Below are 22,765 nucleotides of genomic sequence, written 5' to 3'. Positions count from 1 at the left end.
ATCATCAGATATTGTCTGATATAACATATTTTCTTCAAATTTATTTCGTGAACTTTCCTTTGTCTCTGGCTCATCCACGAATACAACATGTCTGGGGCCCTGACCGCTGGAGGGCGGAACTGGGCTAGGTGTTACCTCTCTCACCATATCTATGAGCTTGTAGATATTCAATGGAGCAGCCAATGACTCCACACATTCCTGTGCACTCCGACGTCCAGAAATATACTCTGTTTGGCTAGTATAAGAGGCATCTTGCGTATTTTGTTGCATATTTGCCACTTCCAAATCCATATGGTAATCAAATTCGGATCCCGATTGTTGGTCATACATATGTTGAATTTGATATGCTTGGACTTGAGCGGCATACATTCGTTGGTATTCCTCTGAAGTAGTTGTTGTTGTTGTGGAAGTGGACGCACAGCTTTCCGAACTGGACTCATTTTCAGGCGCTTGCAATCCCATAGTTAGTTGGGGTGCCGATTTACTTTGCCAATTTGGCTGTTGTTCTGAAGCAATCGTTCCTGCCTGGCCTCCGGACACCTCTTCAACGATTTCTGTTCGCGAAAATTTTAGCGGTTTCGCTACCACATGTTGTGTTTCTGGTGGAGGAATATAAAGCGGTGCTGCTGTTGGCACAACTGGACTATCTTCCTTTGGAGGAGGCCAAGAAAAATTATTACGACTCTGCCGATTAACATTTTCCAGCTCGTGATCCTCTTCAAAGTATTCAGCTCCAGGGGGAGCAGAAGTATGACACTCTTCCGCATATTGCGGCTGCAAGCTATCATCATAATCTACATATTTTGGTATGTACATATCAGACTCAAGTAGGGAGTGGAATGAATGGTTGGTTGCCAAATGGGAATTGGAGGCATTGAGTTTTAATCAGACATTTGGTTTGTGATTTTATTTATTTATTTATTTAGTCAGTTGTATTGTTTTTGTTGTAATTCAAAGTTTCATTTATTTATTTGTAATAATTGGAATCAGTGCGAAATTGGCATCAAATAAGTTACGTTTTGTACACATACGCGATAGGCGTAAAAGAACAATATAATTTATATCAAATGAATTGATAAAATAAAATCAATATCGTTGTTTGGTGCGATGATTTACGAGGGATGCGGAATGTGGAATGAGGAATGAATGCAAGATCCGACCGAGTTTAGAAAGTTTATGGTTGATTTGTTAATATGAGAAGTGTGGGAGTGTGAACGCAACATACAGTGTGTAAAGTCAAAAAAGAATAAAAATACATTTCACTGTTAGAATTGTTGTAAGCGTTAAAAGCGCGAATAAAGGCGGCATCAAAAAAAAAACTTTAAGCCCTACTTCAACTTTGACAATCAAGAGCTGAAAAAAGAGACGAGCGCAAATTTTCTTGAGCTTTGTTTTTAGTTTGACGTAAGGCCAACTTAGACGTTTATCTGACATTGAAAGCAGATCTAATGTGTAATATTAAAAATATGAATGTTTTTGTTTGTGTTGAAGAAAAGCGTTTTTGAAAAGACGAGTGTTTGATTCCTAGCTTTTATGATAAGAATATTTGCTTTCCTTACTTCTAGACAAAAACAATATTTCAATATTTGTGTTGATTACAAGGTTTTATTCATGGCAATTCTTTTTAGAGATGTGAATATTAATTTCAATAATATATTTGAGGCTATTAGCGAAAAAGTTTTGCAACCGATTTATTTTGGTTCTGGCTTTATTTCTTTTTTCTTCTTGACCTTTTTCGAAACAACTTTCCGAGTTATGCATATAATTTCCGTTGACGAAAAGGTACCTTAAGTAAAAATATCTAACTGAAACCGAAGTGTGATCTCACCAACGTATGCCGAAAACTACAAAGACCTATCTGCAGAACAACAGACATTGTTCAAATAAATTTTAACATGAAAGCAATCGATTTGCCAAACAATGTTTAATACATTGAACGAGTTTTTAACCTAACTGGATTCTGTATCACTATAAACGAAATTCCATTTACCATGCCTTACTATCAATGATTAAAAAAAAGTTTGCTTGGAGCCCCAAAGAGAAAAGAAAATTGAAACACTATTATTTATTTGTACTTTTGGGAATTAAATACCTTACAACCGGGGTATCAATTTTCAAGATATAGACGAAACTTGCCTATGATTTAAAGAGGTAGTGTGCTAGCTTACTATACAGAAGGGCCTTATATCGTTTTCTTTTCTGGCTATAGTGATGTTCTATTCTAAAAAACAGGCACCGCCTTTACGGGATATTTCGTTCTTTTGTGAAAATTGTTGCCTGCTCGCAACGCAAAAGCGTTACCCTTTTACCCTGTATAAAATGGCGGTGTGGCAGTGCAACTCTGTGAAACTCTCAATTCGCTCACACAAATCACCAACCCAGATTGCGCATTCACGAGTTCAAAATTGCTTTGTTCTGCGCATCTCCGTCACAGTTGACTGCTTGAGTGAATGAAAGGAAGAAAGAAAAACAAGAGCTAAAGGATAATGACGTAAGAATTGCCCATAAAAAAGAGGTGATCTAATGTTTACATGCGCAATGCGCAATCTTCTTGCTTCTTGTTTACTTTGTGATATGAGTGAATATGGTGAGTTGAATTGTTCTTTGTATGCACTATACATGTTTCTGGGGTAGGAGTAACTCTGTTAAGGCTTTACCATTTACTTAGGCAACAATTTATTTCAGAAAAGAAAACGCTCTTAGTTTCAGTATTGGTAAAAGGAATATAAAAATTCATTAAAACAGGTTTTTCTGATCGACGTCTTCCCTAGACAGTTATTGGAAAAATACTCTGAGTGTATTTCTTCTTAACAAAAACTCACCTTCCTTAGCCAGGGATTGCAAATAACTATTATTAAAATATTATTCTGAAAACGTAATATCACCTATTTACATTAGGGTGACCCTTATTTTCCAAAGTGTTCCGATTCTAGAGCTCACCCCCTAGAAATATACGAATAGCCTAAAAACTAGAATATACAAAGTTTTAGGTCAATCGAAAAAGGGTTAGAGGTGGCGCAAAGAGCTTGAAGTCCTGAATAATTACAAATTTTTACAATTTCTTAAATTTGGTCAACCCTACTTCATTTGTTATGGGTGAGACGTAATTTATCGATATTTGGCTTTCCAATAAATCTAAAACAACAAAAATTGGTCAAATAATAATAAAGTTATAAAATAAATTTATTTATTATAAATTTTTTTGAAAATACATTTTTAAAACATATACATATATCTTGTCAAACTTTAGCTGACACGTATATTATATAATATTATTTCCTAGGATCTAATTAATGATGATTTAGTATGTGATTCAAATTGTTTTTTGTAATCAGTTACAACTTGTAAATAATATTGTTTTTCTTGTTCGTCATTTGTAAGTATTCTATTATATTCTTCCATAAGCTTTACTCCCCGTTCTGCTGTGTCGTTAACTACTTCTATATTTATAACAGTATCCTTAGCTTTTTTATAGGTTCCTGTTCCCCCCAGTATAGTGGATCTACCTCCAGAAATTGAGATGATTTCCCAAACCGACCAAAAAATCAATTGTATTTCCTGTTACAAAATCGTGTAGTTCTTTTTCTATGAATTTATTGATTTCACTGGGCCTTAAGTGCAACCTCTTTAAATTTTCTGTTTCCTTGTCGCAGTTGTCTATGTTTTTGAGTTTTTGCACAATCTTTTTCTTCAGGGAACAAGAGACGTCATCATCGAACAATGCCAATGCAATACATTCTTTAGACAGGTACCATAGGTGGTTACAAAACTTTTTTATTGCAATGTCAGATATTTTTTATTAGCATTTCTGTATTTATAAATTTCTTTAATAAAAGATAAGTCTTGAAGAGGTGATCTATGAGGATTGATGCAGTAAAACCAAAGCTTAACATAGAATAGTATAATAAACGCGCATATACTTGCTATCGAATTCTCTTCATACTCCGTTAGTTTAAACTGTTCACGAAATAAATAGATTTTTAAGCAATTCAATGCCTTAGACATCCACATGATGAGTGGGCTTTGGTGTACGAAACTGTATGCCCTTACTTGCTCCTAAACATATAAACGTTAATTCCAATAATTCCCTAGAGTCATCTCTTACTATTTGCTTTTCAACTATTCCTTAGAGCGTTTTTTTAAAATAGTATCTTTGCTATCGCTTAAAAGTAATTTCACTTCGTTATTTTGTAGCAAATCTCTAAAAATATTTTTGTCGATGTTTTTGCAATTTTCTTGAAATCGCCGAAATAACTGAACATCCTTACTAGTATTTACTGGAAAGTAACTCCCAGCAAAACTTCATAAATATGATGACAAGGTAGAAAAAAAATGTTCCCTCAAGTTGTATCAAAACAACAGGCCACTATATCATCCTTCAGATCCCATTCAAATAACAGTTCATACAACGGATCAGCTATTTCCGAGCCTGTTGCAGCATATAATTTTGGAGCTCCTATTAATTGTTCACCATTCCTGTAAGTAACAGCAACTGGAAGTCGTTTCACCTTTTCTCGACCTGTTATTTCTGGAAGTGGTTTTCCATCCCAATGCAAAGTGCCCCAATTTATCTATTTAAAAACAACCTACTATTCAAAATTTGTTCATTCAAGAGCAGTATATTTTTAATAAGAAAACGGCAAAGAAATTTTTTGTAGTTGTTTGCAATTTTAAAATATATATTTTCATTTCTTCATACCTTTTTTTTTAATTTCTTCGACATGCTTGTTGCAAGAAAAATTTGCAGTGCAGGCTTAAACTTGTTGTGGCATCACGCATTTCGAAATAAAATTTACAAAAAAATATATGTGTATACTTTTTTAAAAAAATAAACTTCAAGTTTGGCTTCAAGGGATATATGTATTTGTGTATAAAAAGTTTATTTGAGAGTTTTTTTACCCGAATACCACGATTCACTGATAAACACATTTGCACATAATTAATTTGCTTTTCATATTTTTTTGTCGAAAGCAATATATATTTTGCTTGTAACTCTGTTATTAATAGACCGATTTTTGTGGCCATTTTAGAAAAGTAAGAAAATACAGATCTTATTACGGTATGGAAAAGCAGTAAATTTTCGTAGGGTTTAGAAATATGGAAGCCTGAAATACGAAATTGTAAAAATTCGTCAGTTTTCAGGATTTCAAGCCCTTTGCGCCACCTCTAAATCTTTTTTGATTGGCATAAAACTGTGTATATATTCGTTTTTGAGCTATTCGCATATTTTTAGGGGCTGAGATCGAGAATCCAAACACTTTTTTTCCCTCCATACAACGAAGGGCCACCCTAATGTACATACATACATAAGAAGTACACCAAAAACGTTTCTTATTACACAGTCTAACGATGATAAAAATATTTGTTTTATTTTTATTTTACTATAAAAATACAAAAATAATTATTTCAATAATAATAGTTTATTTACGGGGTTTTTTATATTGCATGGAAAATAATAACAAATTCAAATTTCGTATCATTTTTCAAGATTTTGTTGTTGATATTGTATTAACTAAAAACACTCCCCGAAGGTTTTGGGAGTGTTATCGATGTTGATGGTCCTTTGGCGGGTACAGATCCGGTACGTTCCGGTAACAAATCACCGTAAAGGTAATAGCCCGACCATCTCGGGACCGATTAATATGACCACATTAAACCTTCTAGGCCATACCGCCCCCACTCCTTAGTGCCATGAGGAACATTCATATTTGTAACAGGATTCACCTCGCGTAGGTGAGGTTCACAAGTGGGTTGCGAATGCTTTGAAGCTATAAAGCTTAGTATTGTGCTTATCAACCCTTATTAGACTTATTCATTTATTTTAAAGTCTAAGCCAAGCCAATAATGAACAATTAAATGTGTCTAAGTTCGGGTGTAACCGAACATTATATACTCAGCGTGAGCTTCAATTGCACATTTCCTTTCAGATAAATTACTTTTCTACATAACACGTGGCACCGCCCGTTAAAAAAAATGTCTCCCCATTTCTCTTACAATAAAATTTGATCAGTGAAATATCATTGATTCAAAACTATTTTTTGCTAAGTTATAGCTTATTATTCTAGTCTACGACCCTTTAAAACTTGTTTTATATCTAAGCTGCCGTGGTCTTTAACCGATCCCGTCCATTTTTACTAGAAATATTTCCTGCTATAGAGAATATTCGTGTACCCAATTTTATTACGATCCGTTAATTTTTCTTCGAGTTATGGCTCCCGAAACATAGAAAACTGCTCAGTCATAAAAGGGGTGGTGCCACGCCCATTTTTTTTTAATTTGAAGTTTTTTCTATTTACTGTTATAAATCCACTTGGGAAATGTAATACCATTGATATAAAGCTTTTTTTGCAAATTTATAGCTTATTTTATTCGTCCACGACCCTTTAAAAAATCGTTTATATAAAAGTGGGCATGTTCCTAACCGATTTCGTAAATTTTTTTTTTCAAAACATTCCTTATAGTAAAGGCAACCTCTCTGCCGAATTTTGTTACGTTAGGTTTAACGATTTTTGATTTATGATTAATAATATTTGTAAAATGGATTTTATCACAAGTGGGCGGTGCCACGCCCATTAAAAATTTTTTTTTTTTTTTTAATTTTATTAGGAGTCTCAATATCAGTCCACACGTAAAATTTCAACATTCTAGGTGTATAATTTACTAAATAAGCAGGTTTTTGTGTTTTCCAAAATGTTATATATGTCGAAATATATAATTTTTCTCAGTGCAGTTTCTCTGTGCAGGCTTATACTAACTTGTGTGCCAACCTGTTGTTTCGGTTTCTCTTCTATTTACTCCTGTTGATTTGCTATCCTTTGTGTGCAAATGGGATTATTCTATTTAATGGGTCTTGGGAGAGTGCATACACTATACAAATTAATAAGTGGTAGCAAGAGCGGTGGCAGAACGTAGTCCCGATTGCTGTTGAGTGAGCAGGCCAATAACAACTGTAACACTTGCGGCGAATTCAACTTGCAAATGGTTGTCGGCAATGAATAGACACTTGGCGAAGAAAAGAAGTAGTACCAAATCAACCGTGAAACCAACAGCACTCGGGAATTCGTTGTCTGGCCTTGCTCAGTAAGCAATTAATTGGAAATCATGGAAGATGGCCCAGGTACACCGGAACATATTCTTTTAAACTCGTCATCAGAAGCGGGACCAGAACCGACTCCTACATTTTCTGAAGAGCAATGGCGTATTTTTCTCGATATGCAAAATCGAAACTTCATTGCTCTTGCAAAAGCTATGCAGACATCGACACACGCACAGCAACATAACACTACGGTCACATTGCCAAAATTTAACCCCGAAGCAATGAGTGTCGATGCATCGCAATGGTGTAGTACTGCTGACATAATATTATCGGAGAAACCGCTTGAGGGAAGTGGCCTTGTTATGGCACTGAGCCATTGTATGGAAGGTAGCGCTTCGCAGTGGCTAACGCAGATTTCATACCCTGGTATTAAATGGGAACAGTTCAAAGAACTGTTCACACAACGTTATGAAAGTGAAGAGACGCCAGCAGCCATGTTTTTGAATTTGCTGAATAGTCGCCCATCGGTTGGAGAATGTCATGCTGTTTTTGGTAGTCGTTTGGTGACGTCATTAGTAACAAAGTGGCGCAACTTGAGCATTGAAGAGATTGCTGTTTCAACTGTTCTAGCGCATATGGCGAATATTGATAGCCGTTTGCAACGAATCATTTTTACAACGAATGTGAGAACAAGAAGCAAACTACAGTTGGAATTAAAAGCTTTTGCTTTCGATAAGAAACGTAGTGCGAGTATGACTGAAGGTGCCGGGCCTAATAATAAAAAAGCAAAAATTTCTGTTGGGGTGTGCCATTTTTGTAAAAAACCGGGACATAGGATAGCAGAGTGCAGATTAAAGATGCGACAAGCGGGTGATACTAAGAATCAGAAGGGCAAGTCAAGCGTGTCTTGTTATCGATGTGGTCAACTTGGTCATCAAATGCAGCTAAACAGGGCGAGATTAAACAAAAGAGCATAAGTCAGTGTTTTGCGGCAGAACCACAAGGAAGTATGACACAACGAGGTGAGGTCTATCCAATTTGTTTTGATCCTGGCGCAGAGTGATCACTTATAAGAGACAGTATTGGCCATGAGTTATCTGGCAAGCGCGTAAATAATGTTGTTATATTAAGGGGAATTGGTGATGGGGGAATATGTAGTACTTTGCAAATCTTAAGTAATGTTACTATTAACGAAAATGTCGTTGAAATATTATTTCATGTAGTACAGGACAATCATTTAAAAAATGACATTGTAATTGGGCGAGAGATTCTTAATCAGGGATTTGATGTAATTTTGTCTTTTGATAAATTTGAAGTTTTAAAATCAAAACATGTAAATAGTTGTGAAATGTCTCAGCCTTCTGGCAGCTTGAAAGATATCAATACCGAGTTAAGCGGTAATGATAAAAATGAATTAATTAAATTAATTGAACAATATGCTGAATCGTTTATAATTGGGACTCCGTGTACAAGAGTTAGTACAGGCGAGATGAAAATTCGGTTGGTAGACCCTAATAAAACGGTACAAAGGCGACCATATAGGCTTAGTCCTGATGAAAAAGGAATCGTTCGCGTTAAAGTAAGCGAGTTACTTAAATGTAATATTATCCGACCGAGTTCCTCTCCCTTTGCTAGCCCTATCTTACTCGTTAAGAAGAAAAATGGTTCAGATCGACTCTGTGTCGACTATAGAGAGCTTAATTCCAACACAGTCTCTGACAAATACCCTTTGCCTCTTATCAGCGACCAAATTGCAAGACTATGTGGTGCGAATTATTTCACATGCTTAGACATGGCTAGCGGTTACCATGAGATCCCCATCCACCCGAATTCCGTTGAATACACTGCCTTCGTAACACCTGAGGGACAATATGAAATTTTGACGATGCCGTTTGGTCTAAAAAACGCTCCGTCTGTTTTTCAGCGTGCAGTTATGAACGCTCTCGGAGATCTTGCTCACTCATACGTAATTGTTTACATGGATGACATAATGGTTGTGTCTCCAACAAAGGAGCTGGGGTTTAAAAGGCTTAAAATTTTATTAGATGTTCTAACGAAGGCGGGATTTTTTTCAATATAACTAAATGTAGTTTTCTTAAAACGGCTGTACAGTATTTAGGTTATGAGATACGGGCAGGTGAGATAAGACCAAATCCGGGTAAAATAGTTGCCTTAAAATCTTTGCCTCCTCCACAATCTATTACTGGAGTGAGACAATTCATTGGGTTGGCATCTTACTTTCGGAAATTTGTGCCCGGATTTTCTCAGTTAATGAAACCTTTATATTCTCTTACTTCACAAAAGAGTTGTTTCGCGTGGAATTCAGAGCTGGAAGAAGTTCCAACGAAAATTATTGACATTCTCGCTAACGAGCCAGTTCTTGTAATTTTTGACCCAAAACATCCTATAGAATTACATACAGATGCGAGTTCTTGTGGTTATGGCGCAATGCTTTTGCATAGAATTAACAATTGTCCTCATGTAATCGAATATTTTAGCAAAACTACTTCTCCCGCTGAGTCTAGGTATCATTCCTATGAATTGGGAACTTTGGCGGTTGTGAAATCGGTGAAACATTTTCGTCATTATTTGCTTGGTCGACGGTTCGTAGTTTATACCGATTGCAATTCTCTAAAGGCATCGCGTACTAAAATAGATCTGACTCCGCGAGTACATCGTTGGTGGGCATACTTACAATCATTTGATTTTGATATTCAATATCGTAAGGGAAGACGCATGGTTCACGTTGACTTTTTGTCAAGAAATCCCATTCAGCCAAACTCTGATTCAGTTGTGTGCAAAATCCCCGAGAAGCGAGTAAATTTAGCCGAGATATCATGTGAGTGGCTTCTCGCAGAGCAGCGATTAGATTCAGATATAGTTGATATTGTAAACAAGTTGGAGTCAAATGAGCTTGCGGAAGATTTGGCTAAAACTTATGAGCTAAGGAAAGGTATTTTGTTTAGGAAAGTTCAAAGGAATAATAGAACTCGCTGTTTACCCGTCGTTCCGCGTGCGTTCAAATGGTCGGTGATAAACCAGGTGCATGAATCTATCATGCATTTATGATGGAAGAAAACACTTGACAAAGTTTATCAGTATTATTGGTTTGACAAGATGAATAAATACGTTCGTAAATTTGTTGACAATTGTATAACGTGCAAAACCCTTAAGGGTTCATCGGGGAAAATTCAGGCTGAGCTCCATCCCATTCATAAAACAAGCATACCTTGGCATACAGTTCATGTTGACATTACCGGGAATCTAAGTGGTAAAAGTGACCTTAAAGAGTATGTGATGGTACAAGTTGATGCATTTACAAAATTTGCTTATTTATTCCACACTTTAAAGTTAGATACTGAAAGTTGTGTGAAAGCTTTTAAGTCTTCAATTTCTCTCTTTGGGGTTCCCAACCGTATTATTGCTAATCAGGGGCGATGTTTTACCAGTTCTAAATTTTCGGAATTCTGCTCTTCACAAAATAGAACGTGTGATGAGCACGTTAAAGAACTTGTTGGCTGCAGTCGATCTTGGCAAGACGCTTTGAGTGAGGTACAGCTCGCTCTAAATTGTACAATTAGTCGTTCCACTGCTGCAAGTCCTCTAGAGTTGCTGATTGGAAAGGAAGCTCGTCCTCTTGGTTTGATACCACCTTGCGACACAGAGATTGAGGTGGATGTAGCAAATGTTAGGAATGTAGCAACTGAAAACATGAAGACTATCGCTTCCTACGACAAAACCAGATTCGATAAGGGCAAAGCTAGCGTTGTAAGGTACAAAGTTGGTGATTACGTGTTATTGAAAAACGAAGAGAGGCATCAAACGAAATTGGATGCAAAATTCAGGGGTCCATTGTTAGTGGTTGCGGTTCTGGATGGAGACCGCTATATGTTAAAGTCTTTGCAAACAAAACGAACATATAAGTACTGTCATGAAGACATAAGAAAAATGCCAAGTGGGCAAGTTCCGAGTGAACTGGACATTGATGAAAAGGAGTTAAATCCTCATAAGAGCTCAGGTGAGAGCAGTGGCGGGTTGTCCTGTAACAGTGAGTGATCTGTCCAAATGGGACGATGTGTTATCCGTCTAAGAGGGACGATGTGTTCTCCGTCTAAGAGGGACGAAGAGTTATCCGTCAGATGTGGCGATGAGTGTTGGAATGCGAACACTGACAAGTGTGTCAGATAAGTGGTATTTGTTGGAGGCGGCGGTTGAGTTGAAAATAATTAAAAGAAAATATTCTGTATGAAATAATTATTTTCATTGTTAAAAAAAAAACAAGAATGAAATGTGAATAAATAAAAGGGATAAAGTATTCCCTTTTAATTTTTAAGTTTTTTTTTTTAATTTGAATTTATGCACGAGGACGTGTAAAAGTAAGAATGGCCGTGTCGGAATATATAATTTTTCTCAGTGCAGTTTCTCTGTGCAGGCTTATACTAACTTGTGTGCCAACCTGTTGTTTCGGTTTCTCTTCTATTTACTCCGTTTGATTTGCTATCCTTTGTGTGCAAATGGGATTATTCTATTTAATGGGTCTTGGGAGAGTGCATACACTATACAAATAAATAAGTGGTAGCAAGAGCGGTGGCAGAACGTAGTCCCGATTGCTGTTGAGTGAGCAGGACAATAACAACTGTAACACTTGCGGCGAATTCAACTTGCAAATGGTTGTCGGCAATGAATAGACACTTGGCGAAGAAAAGAAGTAGTACCAAATCAACCGTGAAACCAACAGCACTCGGGAATTCGTTGTCTGGCCTTGCTCAGTGAGCAATTAATTGGAAATCATTGAAGATGGCCCAGGTACACCGGAACATATTCTTTTGAACTCGTCATATATATAAAAATAAAAGAGAGAGAATGAAAACGGAATAGACGTGTAAAATTTCGCTGACAAGAAATCGCACCTTTTTTGCTAATAAACTTTAATTTAAAACTTAAATTGTGCTTCAATTTAGTATTTATATAGTTCGCGTGCGTTTTAATAAATAAAAACAAAGTTGGTTTGCTTTAGCTGCTTTTATTTGTTTGGCTAAAAATATCGTCAATCTAAAAAGTTTTATTTTCTGCTGCACCTGGGGCCCTATTCAGTAACTATGAGTTTTGAAATGTACATTTTTCTTTCATACAAATTATATGAAGAAAAAGTGTACATTTTAAAACTCACAGTTACTGAATAGGGCCCCTGTTCTTCCTATATTGCATATTTATATTTACATACAAATCTAAAATGTCAAAAGACAGAAGCGAAAGACAACAACACCGACAGCTGCTGAAGGCAAATGCTAATTTATCTTCGCCGAATACATTGACCACCACTCCGAATCCAGAGAGAAAGGTACAAGGTGAGATGGCTACATATGAACAGCTTCTTGATATGTGGGAGGAGAAATTAAAGAAACATGAAGATAGCATAATCAAGAAAATCAGCGAGTCTATGAAAAATTTGGTGAAGAGGGTTATGCAGAGAATAGGTGAGATTGTCGGTGAGTTAGCAAACACCAAACAGAGATTAACGAGAATTGACTGGTGTAGAAAAAATATACATGGAACTGGAGGCACTCAAATGCAAAGCAAATGATATGCGTGAGCAGATCCAAGAATTTGAGGAAAAATCGGTCTCTACCAATATTATTATTATGGGAATACCATATGCTAAAGATGAAAATATCAGCGATATTTCCTCAAAGCTCTGTCGTGCCATAAATATCGAGCCTTCTACCAAACGCCAATTTTTTCGTATGTGCACAAACACTAACCACAAATCAACTTCAGCGCCTGTTTTAGTAAAACTAAACACAGCACATGACAGAATCCAACTGCTTAACATGCCAACCTAATATAAACGCACGCAAGTCATTTTCTGTCAAAAATGTCTCATGCACATACAACTTGTATGAGAGCAACCCAAATTGAATTTGCTGCGTTCGATTCCAATTTTTGTTCTGCGTGACATTTAGATTTGACGTTTGCACACATGGTTTACATTGTCGCAACGCATGTTTATTTGGGCTAGGGCAAAAAACGCCGGTTGTTTGCGTGCGCTAAAAAACGCAGTGCGGTTTTATTAGGTTGGCATATAAAGCTATCGCTGCATTTTGCAAATCAAAAAAGAGAGCATTAACACTCTGTGATATTAATGAAGTTGGCTAGGAAAAAATTATGTTCATGAGAGCTTAACTTTGCAAAACAGAGATGTAATGCGCCACGCAACGCAATTAAAAAACAAAATGTACTTGCATCTGTTTTTAGTATAAGAGGCAAAGTATATGTGAGAATGAGATGTCGTTAACAAATATCCTACGCGATTTTCACCCAATTGTAAACCTAGTGTGCTAGATTTGATGTGCACATCCAACAGTTCCGAAGTGCTCCATTATGACCAATTCTCCCTTGCTGGATTATCTGACCACGACATGTTGTTTATTTCATATAACATAGCCCTAAGTTTCACATTTAGAACACAGTTCTACTACAGGGATTTTAAAGCAGTAGATTTTTCTGAGCTTGCATATGAGGCTAGTGTTTTGCATTGGAACGGTGTGTGGATCCTTCCTGATATTAAACAAAAACTAACTTTTGTTGTATCGCAAGTACTTTACTTGTTTGATAAATATGTTCCACTAAAGGAAGTCAAAATTGAAAGCAGGAAACAGCCATGGTTCACGAATCAAGTGTTGTCGGCTATTAGAGCACGCAATAAGTTATATAGTCGTTGGAAGCGTGACCCTACGAAAACAGCTTGGGAGTTTTATCGCCAAGCCGGAAATAATGCTACACTGCTAATAAAGAATTCTAAAAGAGAATTTTATAAAACGAAGCTTGATACCGATTTGCCGGTTAAAAATCTGTGGCAAAATTTAAGATCCCTAGGTATCGGGTCAGAAATTAATTCAGGATGCGATTTAAATCCAGATGATGTAAACAATTTCTTTCTACAGTCATGCAAAACAAAAAATTACGGGAAATTCAAGATTGATGAAAACTTCATACACCAGAAAATTAAGTTCTGTTCAATGCAGTAACAGAGGTCGATGTCATGAGAAGTATGATTGCAATTAAATCGAATGCAGTTGGTGTTAGTCTTAGGTTTTTGAAACTGATAATGCAATACATAGTGCCAACTCTGACTCATATAATTAATTTTTCAATTACAACGTCAACCTTTCCCGATGCTTGGAAAATAGCAAAAGTCATTCCTGTTGCTAAAAAACCGTCGGCTGCTGTCTCAACAGATTATCGTACCATAAGTATATTGCCAGTCTTGTCAAAAGTCTGGGAGAAATTAGCGGCTGCCCAAATTACAGAATATCTTAATACAAACAGGCTCTTGAGCGAATTTCAGTCTGGTTACAGACCCTTCCACAGTTGTAATACCGCCATGCTCAAAAGTATCGAAGATATCCACCCTGCCTATGCCAGAGGTGAATTAACTGTGCTGGCGCTTTTGGATTTTTCCAAAGCTTTCGACACAGTGGATCACTCTATTTTTTTACTAAAATTAAGCAAATACTACGGATTCCCTGATAGTTACGTAAGATTGCCTGAAAGTTATCTTAGAGGTCGCTTACAGAAATTAGTGGTTGGAACTAGCTGCTCGGAGATGAAACGCCTTGATTCAGGGGTGCCACAGGGATCCATTCTCGGTCCAATACTATTTTCTATTTTTATTAATAATATGACCTATATTTCCAAGAGCGTATCGATACATCTGTATGCTGATGATGCTCAGGTATATCTTTCTCGTCCGATTGGCCTATCTGATAATCTGGTGTGCAGAATGAATGAAGACCTTCAGCACATATCTTCATAGACAAATGACAAGAAATTTAATCTAAATGCTTCTAAGACCAAGGCTATGTGTTTGGCGTATTACCGGCAGCTCTTTACGACATTGCCTACTTCATCCTTACAAGGCCTTTATATTAATTATGATTCTGTGGTTACGAGCCTTGGATTTAAGTTGAACTCATTCCTTGAATGCAAGGACCATGTAAACTATACCTTAAGCAAAATATACTACGTCCTAAGAAAGTTGTGGCATTCAGCAGATCTAATTCCAATTAATGTGAAACTGAAATTGGTGAGAACTATTATAGTTCCACTGATATCCTTTGGGATCGTTTTCGGCAATATTGACAGTGAGTCACTGAAAAAGCTGCAGCTAGCTTTAAACAGCTGCGCCCGATATATATTTTCTAGGCGAAAATTTGATCATATATCACAGTTTTCCTCCAAGATACTTAATTGAAGTCTCGTTAGCTTTCTGAATTATCGCAATTTGGGGTTCCTGCATGATTTAATCCATAAAAGGCAACCGGAATACCTCATTAGAAATTTACGTTTTTTAAAATCCGACAGAACTGGCAACCTTATTGTTCCACGCTATAAGTATCTTACATCTTCCAGAACATTCTTTGTCAGTGCTATAAAATTATGGAACTCACTACCAAATGACATTAAAAATGAACGCAATAACAGGCGCTTTAAATTGGCTTTATCAGAATTTTTGCAAAATATACATGTATAATATCTTTTTTTAATTTTTCTCAATCAGATTCATTCTTTTATTTTTGTTTCTTTTTTATTTTATTTTTGTGCATTCATACAAATATACACACATAGAATAGTTGATAGTGTTAAAATTTAATTCTACGATTAGTTTTAATAAACTACTTATTTAACATAATATATATTAAAAATAAATTCAGAAATTCGAAATATTGTATTGAATGTTGATATACGTTAAAAGACAATAGTCTCACCTGTACAAATTTATTAATAAACTATATTGAATATTGAATAAAAAGTGGGCGTGGCTATCATCCGATTTCGCTCATTTTCAATACCAATCTATTCTGGGTCCAGATAAGCTCGTGTACCAAATTCGGTGAAGATATCTCAATATTTACTCAAGTTATCGTGTTAAGGGGCAGACGGACGGACATGGCTCAATCCAAATTTTTTCGATACTGATGATTTTGATATATCTCTAGCTTTGAGTGCAAAGGCGCCAAAAAACGAAAGAAGAGAGTGCAAGTTAAACACGCAGATTGGATGAGCGCTCAAAACAAATATCGAAGACAAATTGGTAAATCACATTATGGAAAAAAGAAAGAAACATTTTCGTCATTACTTGCTTGGTCGAAGGTTCGTAGTTTATACCGATTGCAATTCGCTAAAGGCATCGCGTACTAAAATAGATCTGACTCCGCGAGTACATCGTTGGTGGGCATACTTACAATCATTTGATTTTGATATTCAATATCGTAAGGGAAGACGCATGGTTCACGTTGACTTTTTGTCAAGAAATCCCATTCAGCCAAACTCTGATTCAGTTGTGTGCAAAATCCCCGAGAAGCGAGTAAATTTAGCCGAGATATCATGTGAGTGGCTTCTCGCAGAGCAGCGATTAGATTCAGATATAGTTGATATTGTAAACAAGTTGGAGTCAAATGAGCTTGCGGAAGATTTGGCTAAAACTTATGAGCTAAGGAAAGGTATTTTGTTTAGGAAAGTTCAAAGGAATAATAGAACTCGCTGTTTACCCGTCGTTCCGCGTGTGTTCAAATGGTCGGTGATAAACCAGGTGCATGAGTCTATCATGCATTTATGATGGAATAAAACACTTGACAAAGTTTATCAGTATTATTGTTTTGACAAGATGAATAAATACGTCCGTAAATTTGTTGACAATTGTATAACGTGCAAAACCGTTAAGGGTTCATCGGGGAAAATTCAGGCTGAGCTCCATCCCAGTCCTAAAACAAGCATACCTTGGCATACAGTTCATGTTGACATTACCGGGAAGCTAAGTGGTAAAAGTGACCTTAAAGAGTATGTGATGGTACAAGTTGATGCATTTACAAAATTTGTTTATTTATTCCACACTTTAAAGTTAGATACTGAAAGTTGTGTGAAAGCTTTTAAGTCTTCAATTTCTCTCTTTGGGGTTCCCAACCGTATTATTGCTGATCAGGGGCGATGTTTTACCAGTTCTAAATTTTCGGAATTCTGCTCTTCACAAAATAGAACGTGTGATGAGCACGTTAAAGAACTTGTTGGCTGCAGTCGAATCTAGCAATCGATCTTGGCAAGGCGCTTTGAGTGAGGTGCAGCTCGCTCTAAATTGTACAATTAGTCGTTCCACTGCTGCAAGTCCTCTAGAGTTGCTGATTGGAAAGGAAGCTCGTCCTCTTGGTTTGATACCACCTTGCGACACAGAGATTGAGGTGGATGTAGCAAATGTTAGGAATGTAGCAACTGAAAACATGAAGACTATCGCTTCCTACGACAAAACCAGATTCGATAAGGGCAAAGCTAGCGTTGTAAGGTACAAAGTTGGTGATTACGTGTTATTGAAAAACGAAGAGAGGCATCAAACGAAATTGGATGCAAAATTCAGGGGTCCATCGTTAGTGGTTGCGGTTCTGGATGGAGACCGCTATATGTTAAAGTCTTTGCAAACAAAACGAACATATAAGTACTGTCATGAAGACATAAGAAAAATGCCAGGTGGGCAAGTTCCGAGTGAACTGGACATTGATGAAAAGGAGTTAAATCCTCATAAGAGCTCAGGTGAGAGCAGTGGCGAGTTGTCCTGTAACGACAAAGAGTTATCTGTTCAGAAGGAACAGTGAGTGATCTGTCCAAATGGGACGATGTGTTATCCGTCTAAGAGGGACGAAGAGTTATCCGTCAGATGTGGCGATGAGTGTTCGAATGCGAACACTGACAAGTGTGTCAGATAAGTGGTATTTGTTAGAGGCGGCGGTTGAGTTGAAAATAATTAAAAGAAAATATTCTGTATGAAATAATTATTTTAATTGTTAAAAAAAAAACAAGAATGAAATGTGAATAAATTTTAATTTTTAAGTTTTTTTTTTAAATTTGAATTTAAGCACGAGGACGTGTAAAAGTCAGAATGGCCGTGTCGGAATATATAATTTTTCTCAGTGCAGGCTTATACTAACTTGTGTGCCAACCTGTTGTTTCGGTTTCTCTTCTATTTACTCCTGTTGATTTGCTATCCTTTGTGTGCAAATGGGATTATTCTATTTAATGGGTCTTGGGAGAGTGCATACACTATACAAATAAATAAGTGGTAGCAAGAGCGGTGGCAGAACGTAGTCCCGATTGCTGTTGAGTGAGCAGGACAATAACAACTGTAACACTTGCGGCGAATTCAACTTGCAAATGGTTGTCGGCAATGAATAGACACTTGGCGAAGAAAAGAAGTAGTACCAAATCAACCGTGAAACCAACAGCACTCGGCAATTCGTTGTCTGGCCTTGCTCAGTGAGCACTTAATTGGAAATCATGGAAGATGGCCCAGGTACACCGGAACATATTCTTTTAAACTCGTCATATATATAAAAATAAAAGAGAGAGAATGAAAACGGAATAGACGTGTAAAATTTCGCTGACAAGAAATCGCACCTTTTTTGCTAATAAACTTTAATTTAAAACTTAAATTGTGCTTCAATTTAGTATTTATATAGTTCGCGTGCGTTTTAATAAATAACAAGTAAGGAAGGTTAGGTTCGGGTGTAACCGAACATAACATACTCAGTTGAGAGCTATGGTGACAACATAAGGGAAAATAACCATGTAGGAAAATGAACCGAGGGAAACCCTGGAATGTGTTTGTATGACATGCGTATCAAATGAAAGGCATTAAAGAGTATTTTAGAAGGGAGCGGGCCATAGTTATATAGGTGGACGCCATTTAGGGATATAGCCATAAAGGTGGACCAGGGGTGACCCTAGAATTTGGTTGTACAATATGGGCATCAAACGAAAGGTGTTAATGAGTATTTTAAAAGGGAGTGGGCCTTAGTTCTATAGGTGGACGCTGTTTCGAAATATCGCCACAAAGGTGGACCAGGGGTGACTCTAGAATGTGTTTGTACGATATGGGTATCAAATTAAAGGTATTAATGAGAGTTTAAAAAGGGAGTGGTGGTAGTTGTATATGTGAAGGCGTTTTCCAGATATCGACCAAAATGTGGACCAGGGTGACCCAGAACATTATCTGTTGGATACCGCTAATTTATTTATATATGTATGTAATACCTGATAAAATTTTAAGGGTTTTTTATTTCGCCCTGCAGAACTTTTTCATTTTCTTCTACTTAATATGGTAGGTGTCACAACCATTTTATAAAGTTTTTCTAAAGTTATATTTCGCGTCAATAAAAAAATCCAATTACCTTACCATGTTTCATCCCTTTTTTCGTATTTGGTATAGAATTAGGGCATTTTTTTTTCCTTTTTCGTAATTTTCGACATCGAAAAAGTGGGCGTGGTCATAGTCGGATTTCGTTCATTTTTCATACTAAGATAAAGTGAGTTCAAGTAAGCACGTGAACTAAGTTCATTAAAGATATGTCGATTTTTGCTCAAGTTATCGTGTTAATGGCCATGCGGAAGGACAGACGGACGACTGTGTATAAAAACTGGGCGTGGCATCAACCGATTCCACCCATTTTCACAGAAAACAGTTAACGTCATAAAATATATGCCCTTACCAAATTTCAAAAGGATTGGTTAATTTTTGTTCGACTTATGGCGTTAAAAGTATCCTAGAAAAATTGAATTAAAAAGGGCGGAGCCACGCCCATTTTGAAATTTTCTTTTATTTTTGTATTTTGTTGCACCACATCATTACTGGAGTTGAATATTGACATAATTTACTTATATACTGTAAAGCTATTTAATTTTTTGTTAAAATTTTACTTTAAAGAAATTTTTTTTTTAAAAGTTGGCGTGGTGCTTCTCCGATTTTGCTAATTTTTATTAAGCGTACATATAGTAATAGGAGTAACGTTCCTGCCAAATTTCATCCTGATATCTTCAACGACTGCCAAATTACAGCTTGCAAAATTTTAAATTACCTTCTTTTAAAAGTGGGCGGTGCCACGCCCATTGTCCAAAATTTTACTAATTTTCTATTCTGCGTCATAAGTTCAACTCAACTACCAAGTTTCGTCGCTTTATCTGTCTTTTGTAATGAATTATCGCACTTTTTCTGTTTTTCGAAATTTTCGATATCGAAAAAGTGGGCGTGGTTATAGTCCGATATCGTTCATTTTAAATAGCGATCTGAGATGAGTGCTCTGGAACCTACATACCAAATTTCATCAAGATACCTCAAAATTTACTCAAGTTATCGTGTTAACGGGCGGACGGACGGACGGACGGCGGACATGGCTCAATCAAATTTTTTTTCGATCCTGATTATTTTGATATATGGAAGTCTATATCTATCTCGAATCCTTTATATATGTACAACCAACTGTTATCCAATCAAACTTAATATCCAGAACCATATGAAGTGGAATATTTGGATCACACTTTTTTCAAAATATTTAGAGACTTTCAATTCGTGAAAAGTATTCGTCCTGGCCGGAAAAAAGATGATGCCAAAGTCAAACATATTCGTGCCATAAGATATACAGCGGAAAAGGAAATTTTTTACAAATTGAGATTCCCACATTCATGGCAACATCATCCTCATAGAATAAATAAAGCAATTTCTCCGTTATATTGGTCTGATTTCCCACAACTTCACAGTGAAAGAAAAAAATTACAACTAGGAAATATGACGATTTGCAATAATTAAAAATGACCTTGCCAAAAGATCACCACAAATTTTATGACGAATTACCTCACGAGTAATATATATGTATTTACGAAGTAGGTGCAACAGATTTTTTCTTTTATTTTATATAAGCAGCAATGGAGTAAGACTGCAAACTTGATATCATGTGATAAAAACCTAAAAAATTAATTTTTTATAATTAAATTTAAGTCACAGCAACGAAGTAAGACTGTATACAATGCAAATGTTTTTATTTTAAATAAATATTAAATGCGATCGGCATTAAAAATACAAATTAAGTCATTGTGTTTAAATCAAATAGAAAATTGTTAGCACTATTTTATTATAGAAAAGGTGCTAATGTCATGCACAAATCAAAATTAACAACAGAAAGGGTGCTAAATGACAAGAAGCCTTCTAAATCAAAGATGGATTTTTTTTTTTTACTTACTGTACATGTGTGTAACAACCAAGCAAATAAAATACGACTTTGTTTCGTTTATGAACGTTAATTATCGTAACGAAATGATATCGGTTCGTTGGTTAAGCATGCCTGGGTGGCGGCCACCGTGGTGTGATGGTAGCGTGCTCCGCCTATCACACCGTATGCACTGGGTTCAACTCTCGGGCTAAGCAACATCAAAATTTTAGAAATAAGGTTTTTCAATTAGAAGAAAATTTTTCTAAGCGGGGTCGCCTCTCGGCAGTGACTGGCAAACGCTCCGAGTGTATTTCTGCCATGAAAAGCTCTCAGTGAAAACTCATCTGCCTTGCAGATGCCGTTCGGAGTCGGCATAAAACATGTAGGTCCCGTCCGGCCAATTTGTAGGGAAAATCAAGAGGAGCACGACGCAAATTGGAAGAGAAGCTCGGCCTTAGATCTCTTCGGAGGTTATCGCGCCTTACATTTTTTTTTTAAATAATCAGATTTTTTGTGTTTTCCAAAATGTTATGTATATATATAAAGTGGGCATGGTTATTATCCGATTTCACTTATTTTAAACAGCGATATGAGATGAGTGCTAATATTTACTCAAGTTACTTAAGTTTGTGTGGACCTTCACATTTTTGACTTATTCCGCCGATGGCCTCAATCATCAATTATTGATTTTCAGTTTATGTGTTTAAAAATGAATTTTTCTAAAACGTAAATAATATACGTACATGTATGTTCAATATAAATTTGCCGATTGGAATACTCTTTATTGAACCTAATTCTGTAGTGGACAATATAAAAAACTATCCCTACATCGAAGTTTTAATTATTTAAATTATAATGTTTGTGATTGTTTGTATAAAAATGTGTTTTGTTCACTGAATGCTATTGACGCCCTGGAAAACGTCTGCGACTAGTCTGCTAAAACATAAAAAGGAATAGGGTATGAAAGCAAAATGCCTACCAGTGAAGAACTTGCTGAAAAAATTTAATCGCTCAAAATTCAATTAAACGAGGCATTGTCCATTAGTGCACAGCAGTCGTCAGGACAGAATGGAATCTCTTCGGCAAACCAAATAACATCTGTCTCGGAAGTCAAATTCACGCAGTTTTATGAAAACGACCCGGAACTATGGTTCGTCATCGTAGAATCACATCTTGAGCCACGAAAAATAACCTCAAATAAATCAAAATACTTGCACACTGTCGCAAACTTATCAAGCAAAGTAGCTCTGCAAGTGAGGCAATTGCTACTTGAACCATTCAACGACGAAAAATACGACAAACTGAAGCAACAACTCATATAAATCTACTCAGAATCGGCAACAATAAAATTCGAGAAGTTGATTTCCAACGAGCCGCTAGGTCACATGAGGCCATCGCAGGCGTTACAAAAAATTAAATCCCTCGCATCGAAAGACGTTGGCGATGAGATCATCAAGAATCTATGGATGAAAAAGCTTTCACAAACAACGAGAAATGTTTTGGCCGCATCAAAAGATAAGTTAGATGACCTCGCACAGATCGCCGACCGAACGTGGGAAGTTTCAGACAAAGTAACCATTTCCAGCGTTGAAAAAACCGCGTAATTGGAACGAACGTTAGAAATAATCTAACAAAAAGACAAATTATCCAATCGGCCAAGCGCAATCGAAACGCCAAAGCGATCTACTCGGCGAGAACACAC

The 22,765-nt window shown here is 36.4% G+C and overlaps 1 protein-coding gene across 13 annotated transcripts in view; it reads right to left on the bottom strand.

Moving 5' to 3' along the window:
- The window catches only part of Zasp52 (Z band alternatively spliced PDZ-motif protein 52), a 526,437-nt gene that overhangs the window by 25,163 nt on the left and 478,509 nt on the right, over positions 1-22,765 (bottom strand). The window contains exon 15 of one of the 13 annotated variants that reach the window (XM_067773276.1): positions 26-794. The exons of the other annotated variants lie outside the window; for them this stretch is intronic. Within the exon in view, the coding sequence (XP_067629377.1) occupies positions 26-794 (769 nt within the window). The remainder of the gene's footprint in view (positions 1-25; positions 795-22,765) is intronic. 13 annotated transcript variants of the gene reach the window in all.

This window comes from Eurosta solidaginis, chromosome 3, assembly GCF_040869045.1.
Source record: "Eurosta solidaginis isolate ZX-2024a chromosome 3, ASM4086904v1, whole genome shotgun sequence".
Taxonomy (NCBI): Eukaryota; Metazoa; Arthropoda; class Insecta; order Diptera; family Tephritidae; genus Eurosta; species Eurosta solidaginis.
Note: the sequence above shows the minus strand (reverse complement) of the source record. Positions and strands in the feature narration are given on the sequence as shown.